This window comes from Labrus mixtus, chromosome 13 (genome assembly GCF_963584025.1).
Source record: "Labrus mixtus chromosome 13, fLabMix1.1, whole genome shotgun sequence".
NCBI lineage: Eukaryota > Metazoa > Chordata > Actinopteri > Labriformes > Labridae > Labrus > Labrus mixtus.
In genome coordinates, this window is record NC_083624.1 from 11,602,850 (window position 1) to 11,610,644 (window position 7,795).

At 37.2% G+C, this 7,795-nt stretch overlaps 1 protein-coding gene across 2 annotated transcripts; it reads left to right on the forward strand.

Annotated features, from left to right (window-relative positions):
- The first annotated feature begins 311 nt into the window (after positions 1 to 311).
- On the forward strand, positions 312 to 6,545 carry LOC132986997 (histamine N-methyltransferase-like). 2 transcript variants are annotated; one of them, XM_061053752.1, is made up of 7 exons: positions 312 to 406; positions 818 to 963; positions 2,334 to 2,386; positions 3,324 to 3,431; positions 4,125 to 4,255; positions 4,442 to 4,535; positions 6,016 to 6,545. In XM_061053752.1, exons 2-7 carry the CDS (start codon positions 827 to 829, stop codon positions 6,366 to 6,368), a joined length of 876 nt encoding a protein of 291 aa, XP_060909735.1. In that variant the 5' UTR covers positions 312 to 406; positions 818 to 826; the 3' UTR covers positions 6,369 to 6,545. The 2 variants fall into 2 exon arrangements, with proteins under 2 accessions (XP_060909735.1, XP_060909737.1); XM_061053754.1 differs by lacking the exon at positions 312 to 406 and adding an exon at positions 668 to 691.
- Positions 6,546 to 7,795: the final 1,250 nt, after the last annotated feature.

Consider the following 7,795-nt stretch of genomic DNA (forward strand, 5'->3'; position numbering starts at 1 on the left):
CGCTCCTTAAAGAGACACTGCGAGAATGGCAGGGTTGTTTACAAGCCGGAGGATCAGGACACGCCCGTAGGCTAATACCCCTCAGACATGTAAGTGAAAATGCTTCGCCTCGACTGAACGCCAGATGCTCTTATAGGTGTATGTAAAACATGCACAATGTGATAGGAACCTGTTCGCACATAAGCCTCTCTGATAACATGTGAACACATCGAATGAACATTTAAAGCTCGACAATTTGAGTCTTTTTTTCTTCTTCATGCTGTACCGTTTCCGTAAACTGTTCAGTGTAAAAAAAAAAAAAACCCAGTTTGGTCGCGATTGTGAATAACACTCCTTCCTCAGATTCAGCTCTGTAGTCAAGAACAATCGTCTGCCACATAGAAGTCGTTTTCTTAAAGCAAGTCGGGTAAGATTTCTGCAATTCACTGAGAGCAGCAGCTTCAAACAAACTGATAGTAGGAGGTATGATTGCCAAAAAACGACAAAACAATTGTGCAAATGTATAATCATCCTGTAGCCTATATGAAGCGAGTGTTATGTAAGAATGATCGCAATATGAAAACAAATTGGCTGCTGTAAAAGGTAGTGGCTATAAGCTACCCCTGAAATTCTATTGTACATTTTAGAATGACAAATAGCCTACAGTATACATACTGTAAGTGCCAGAGCAGCACCCACGCTGTTTACACAGGTGATTCAAGAGCCTACTATATTAATAAAACCCTAATACACAACGTTTAGCCGACAAAAAGAAGGTCTGACTTCAATTGCTTTTGAGTGCTAATATTTCGGGTTTGTTTTTGTTTGTTTTTGTCAGATCTCTGCCATGGCCTCCTCTCTGCAGAGCTTGATTCATGATGATAGCAGATACCAGAAGTCCTTCCACCTTTTCCTGGAGCGCTCCTCTGAACATCAGTGTATGCAGGACTTCATTGACAATACACTGCCAGACATACTGGCCAGGTAATCTGCCACACTTGTACTTTAAGAGTAAACCTACACAGTTGAACCATTGAGGAAGGAATATAAATACAGAGGAAAGTTTGGATTCATCGAGGTTAAAAGCTTTTATTATGATATTTTTTGTTATTGTGGTGTTGCACGACATTTCTTCACGGTAGTTTGGAAAAACTGACAAATACAACCAAAGTGAAATCAATGAAAGGAACATCACAGCTTCAGTTGAAATGTTTAAATTACGGTTACTTATGACAGGTATAGCCTTATTACATACTGGTGGCGAACAATCAAAAGATACATGAAATACCACTTATAAAGGAAATGTAGCCTACAGTCTATTTTACATATAGTTTAGTATAGTACAGGCAGTTATGGCATTAGAAATTATTATTTGTATTTCAATAACATACAGCTTAGTAAAATAAAATATAAATTAATTCCTTATCAAAATATCACTCTAGCAAGTTATTTTGATGTTTTAAGTAAATTAATAATTCATAGTAATTAATTAATAGTAGTCAATATATTATTACTAGATAACCCACATTCCCAAATGTTAAACATCCTGTTGAACATTGAACTGTTTTGAACATGTAACTTTTGTGGTGATATTGTGTTATTGCTAGAAATGCTCCACATCTTTAAGAAGTTCAGACAAAACACAGAACAGATAGTGAATACAAACCCATTGAGAAGAATGTTGCACACTGAAAAATAAAACTCATCACAGATGAACCCCTGTAATGTGATGATTAGGAGATACAATAAGCACTGAATAACAGAAGAGATCATTCACATACTCTGTTATAACAATGTTCTCTTTGGATTGAAAGCATCTTTGTGTCTTCAAATGGTAATAATTTTAAATGTTACTGTCATTAAAGGCTTATATCATCCTGCTTGTTACTGGCATGTCCACAAAACCAAACCATAGACTTCTCAAACATACATTTATTAAGGAGCTTAACAAGGCGTGCCTCTATTAGAAATAATTGTGTGTATTTATGGAATTTTCTCTACTCAAGCTGTATGAATCCACTGCCATGCTTCTGAGAACTAAACCCAACTTTCTCTATTTCTCCTATGGCTTCTATTGAGTGTTTCAGAAGTATATCACAGAGATACGTGACTCACAAGTCAAATAAAGAAGTGCAATAGCGTGATTAAAATTCTGAAGATGAGCGACAGAAAATGGAAAAATACCATGGCAACATTCAAAGCCTTGGTATAAGAAACACTAGATCAGAAGGACTCACTTACCCAAGTGGCAGAATTGACAGTTATAAGAAATGTGACCCACATTTGGTACTTTGGATTATGTGAATTCCTCGACTGTTCTAAAGTCTCAATATGTTTTTCTTCTCTCGTCTCAGCATTGGAGACGGAAAGTCCCATCTAAATGTCATTGGAGTTGGAAGTGGAGATGGTAAGAACACGCATTATAGGACACTTTCAGTGCGGAACTTAATTTATGTGCTGTGTGAATGAATAGCAAAATGGCCTCTGTGGCAGACAGGGAAGGTGAGGAGGCCTTGTTGAATCAGACCACTTAAACTGTTCCTATACTGTGCAGTCATTTATGGCGGCAGCAGTAAAAACCTTTCCCCTTATTATGGCTGCCGAGAGTTTTAATACATCTGTTCAGTTGTCAGATTAATCTTTAACTTAAGCACCAGACAGTGACCTTACCAGTGGTGTAACTGCACTTTGTCTCCGGAGAACATGACACGGCAAGGTTAATTTGTTTCTCTGAAAACGTACTACTTTCCCATGAGTGGTATAACCCTTTACTTCTGTCAGATCCAGCTCTTTTCATTTCGGTATCATAATGGAGCAATGTAACAGATTCTCTAATTGACTGTAAAATCCATTGAAACGACTACCAACTCCCCAGAAGGTATTATTTGATCTAATCAGAAAGATCCAACACTTTCCGAGTTCAGCTTCTTTACTTACATATTTTCCTTCATGCATAACAACTCGTCAGCTTCAATAAGAAACTGGACCAAATCAATTGTCTATGGCTAATGATTTGGTCCAGTTTCTTATTGAAATAATAATTGATAATAATAGTGATTGCACTCTATTTTTGAGTCAAGGGTATTTATTCTGAGATTATCGCTACATTATATTTAGACTAAGAATACTAAGAAGTGCTTTAAGACGAGTGAATTAAAAAATGAAACTTAAAATACATGTGCCCCTTCTTAAATATGCAACATCAAAAAGATAATTGGGATGACATCGTGGTTTACTAAATGTAGTGTCGGTTTTTCTAATTGAATAGTTTGGGTTCTGTGGGCAAAGTTTTAATTTGAAGAAGTGTGTGGATTTCAAAATCAAAATTGTGCTGGTGCCTGTAGGTGAGATTGACCTGAAGATGCTCTCCAAGCTTCATCTGAGGCACCCAGGGGCGACAGTGGATAACGAGGTGGTGGAGCCTAGCAGCCAGCAGCTACATAACTACAAAGGTAAAGCCTTTTATCGGCACATGATTTTCTCACAAATTAGAAAACTCGTATTGTGTTTTCACATATCCCTTAAAATGGGTTTTGATTTTTGATTCAACAGAAATATGGGGTGTTCTTTCTTTTAGTTCAGGTTCATTTGCAGAAATACTATGCTTTAGACTGATATTTTGTTCAGTTATGTAAGTGTCTGCTGTATTGTGATCATTCTTAACACCTACTTCAAGCATTAAGGTTTGATTAAACATCATTAAACACATAATTATGTCTTTGTGTAGTAAATGTTGTGTGAAACTTTAAACGTTAAAATACTCAAGATAAAACACAATTCAAATGTTTTTATTTTGGTTGTAACTGTAGGTAACATCTTTAAGGTGCTATGATATTTTTGTTGTTGAAAAGTGTCATTAGTTCAATTGGTCTGCAGGTAAGCAACAATCTTTAAGATAAGTGACTGCAATGTTATCATTCAAAGACGGAGCCAATCTGCCCACTTTTATCACACAACATTTTCCATAATCATTGTGCCCAGAAAGGATTGGTTGTTCATTCTTAAATGTCATGTTAAACCCTTTTACATAAAAAGCCATGTAGAGTAACAATACAGTTAATGAATTTACCAGTGTTTACTTTTTTTTTGCAAATACAGCAATGCATCAGTTACATTTGTCTTGTATGGTTTGCGGCCTGCTGCAGTCTTGGCATCGCAGAAACCAGGTCTGGATTACGTCACCTTCACTTGGAACAAGATGACTTCCTCTGAGTTTGAGCAGCACTGGAAGGCGAAGAAGATGACTAAGAAGGCTGACTTCATTCACATGATACAGGTTTGGTTTGCAGATGCAGGCAACTAGCCCACATACAGTGTATTTGACACATCTAGGTCATACCCATCAAGCAGTGCTCCTTGGCAATTAATCCCTGCTGAATAAAAAGTCTTGCATTGCACAGCAGAGTCTAGCAGTGCTTTATATATCCAGTTACTTGCTCATTATCTTTTGTAAAATTGACAGATGCTGTACTATGTAAAGGATCCTGAAGCTACTGTCAGCTTCTTCCGTAGTCTCCTCAACAAGAATGGGAAGCTTCTGATCATTCTAGTGTCTGGTAAGTGGGTGGATATTCACTTGTATTGTAAAGACTTTTATCTTTCCCTTCTTTCTGAATTATTGGCGTATTCGTGCAGTACTGTGCACTACTGTACTGTCCCTATTAATACCACTTTGCTTTCATCGAGAAAGCCTGACTCAATTGTTTTAAGCTTTGCTAGTGGCCACGCTGGCAATGCTGGTCAATCAGTCTGGAAACATGGAATCTGATTTATTGGCCAGGTTCGTTTGCATCTGCGACCAGATTTGACTTTGGTTTTACATAACGCTCAGGGCCTGATTCACTAAGAATTGATTGCAGCTGCTAATAGCTCTACAAACTGTGCCCCTTCTCAACATGTAATTAACAAAGCATATAGGACTTTTTCAGGTTCAAATGCATCCAAAACCCGTCCTGCTTCGTGCAGTTAGCTCTTGTTTTAAGTCTTGATGTGGAGAAAAGCTATCTGCACCTTTACCCTGCGCAGAGAAGTCTCACGTTGACAAAGCAGATTTGTGCTCTTAAACATGATGAGCTAGGCAGGGAGGAGACACTTTTTCAAGTGTATTGTCTGAACCGGGCAAGCAGGGGCAACTTGAACCAAAAAACAAAACTTGCCTCTCCGTCATGCAAAACCTCAGACCTTTCCACTGTATGAAAGAAGCTCACAGCACAGACTGATTTAACCCTGATTTTTATCAATAATAGTGATGTCAAAGTAATATTTACAGATCATTTATTTTTAAGTCATAAAGAATCGGAATTGTTTTCTAGATCGCTGACATCTGTTATAAATACTTTGGTGCACTTACCACCTAGCCTCACCAGACAGTTTTTATTTTTATTATAACAAGCGCTTAAATCAAGGACAAGTTTGACAAAGGTAATACAAACAATAACACTTAACTCCTGGTGGGTTGCCAAAAGAATGCTATAAAACATAAGCAACATTAGAACACAGATAAACCTCAAAGGTCCAAAAGGCCAAAAGTTCTACTCTGGTGACCAACCTAAGTCTACCCTGCCTTTTGCTGAATGGGCGTCAGCCCTCTGTGAGCCTCATCAGATACGCCATAGAACTGATGGAATGATGACCAATTTAATTTATTTAATCCAAATAGCTCAACTGTAATACAATTATGTATGACTCCATAATGACTCAGTGAAGTAGTGAATATATTATGCCATGAACTGCACTTCATAGCCAAAACGACCATGCACTCCATGCGACAAGAGCAAATTTGTGTGTTTTGAGTATGCTTTTTGTGGTTTGGTTTGAATATACGAGTGTATTTAAAGCTTTTTTAGTTTGTCCCCACAATCAGACAACAGAGCATTTAAGTATTTTTGGCATGTGGATACATAGGGCTGCTGTAGTTTACCAAAAAAAAATAAAAAATCTGAAAGATTTGCATACTGCTGAAGATACACAGATGCATAGAACCATTTCCATTGCTGTTGACTCTTGGTCTTGTTTTTTTTATTTCATCCTTTCCAGGTGAAAGTGGTTGGGGAAATCTTTGGCGGACTTACAGGAATGAGCTCTGTAACACAGAAATAAGCCAGTGTGTGACCACTAGAGACATCAAAAGCTTCCTGGACTCTAAGGGAGTAAGCTACCAGAACTACATGCTGCCATCTCAAATGGATATTACAGAGTGTTTCTCTGAGGGGGATGAGAAGGGTGAGCTGCTGCTCGATTTTCTGACTGAGGTGCTGGACTTCAGTAACACAGCCTCACCTGAGCTGAAAGCTGGTGTCTTGGAGTTACTTCGTCATCCGGAGTGTAGTGTAGAGTCCAATGGCAAGGTTATTTTCAACAACAACCTGGAGGTGATAGTCATAAATTAGCTTACTTAAAAACAGGTTATTGGTATACTGAGGTTCATTTTTTCTCAGTGGAATAGGACATTTCTGTTGAATTAGTTTCAAACTAAATAATGAAATCAAAGTGTATATTTTGTGTAATTGACTGTACATAATCACCAAGCCTTTAGCTCGGCAAATGTGTGTTTTCTTACTTGATCACTCCCACATAACCTTCTCCCTGGTGAGTCTCCCATGATTTTAAGTTGTCTAAGTATGAGCTAATGTGGTGATACCAATAGTTTTTTAATGCTTAGGTAATCTTTATGGTTACGAATAATGAAAATCTTTGTCTTTTTCTAACCACATTGTGTGTAATTGTCATAAGGTACATTTCCATTCTTCATGTTAGGATCAAATCTTCAATCAGCATTTGACATCAGCTTCAGATGCTATTAGCGTGTAGTTTCATGGTCTACAGCTGCAAACTGTGCGATCAAACACATTTCACTGTTGCTCTCAGTGGATCAAATTACATTGAAAATATAAAAATAAATGGAAGCTTGAACAGATATATTTTAAAGCAGAGCACTGTTAAATAAGTTAAAAACACCCATGGGAGTGTATGGGTTTTGTGCCTTTGATTTAGATGGTTTTATTTCTGCAGAAAAGATGAACAAGCCTAAGAATTTTTGGCTAGATATATTCAAACCAAGGAGCTTTTAATGTTGGCATTTGATTAAGACTTTGATTATAATTATGTTATTTAGTCCCCTTTCCATGTCAATCATTTTAGACTTCTAGCCTTGTTTATATCTGTCTCTAAAGATGAAATAAGAAATAGGTTGGCAAAATGTTGTGATCATTTAAACCACAGTCAGTCACTCAGTCATTGACAATGACAGTCAGTCATTGTAGATAACCTGAGAATAGAATTCATGTTATTCAAACAAGTTGTATTAGACAATTGATGAGGGGGTTCTTGTGTGGCTTAGACATGAAATGAAAAACAACACTAACATGACGAATACAGGCAGGCCTACTGATAAGTCTGCACAACTTAATGTTCCAATATGAAAATAAAAAACTCTGGGAATTAATTCTCTAAAGCTTTACAAGCTGTACCAGTAGTATGTACTTACTGGGCTCACTCTATGTCAACCGTTAAAATCGTTTCCATTGATGTATGGGGCATTGGCACCACCGTGAGGGAAAGTTCAGCAAGTGCCTCTGAAATTAAAGACTGGGCCGATCCTACAGTTTGAAAAAATAAAAATTCAAAAAGATTGCTGACTCTCTGAAGACTAAATACCCCAGTGTAAAAACTGGGGGAAAAATAAACTAAACATATTGAAGGCTACAACTAAAAAACCCACTACAAACAAGTTTTTTAATCTTTGACCTGGCTGGACTCTGGATTTAATTGTAAATCATTGAACTATGTTTGCAACCTTTGTATGTTTTTATTTTGC

Bases quoted from the DNA above. Each gene is read 5' to 3' on its own strand.
- LOC132986997 (XM_061053752.1), top strand. From the start codon at position 827: ATGGCCTCCTCTCTGCAGAGCTTGATTCATGATGATAGCAGATACCAG. The intron at 4,256-4,441 runs GTTTGGTTTGCA...TAAAATTGACAG, and splicing joins ACTTCATTCACATGATACAG to ATGCTGTACTATGTAAAGGA. The intron at 4,536-6,015 runs GTAAGTGGGTGG...CATCCTTTCCAG, and splicing joins TCTGATCATTCTAGTGTCTG to GTGAAAGTGGTTGGGGAAAT.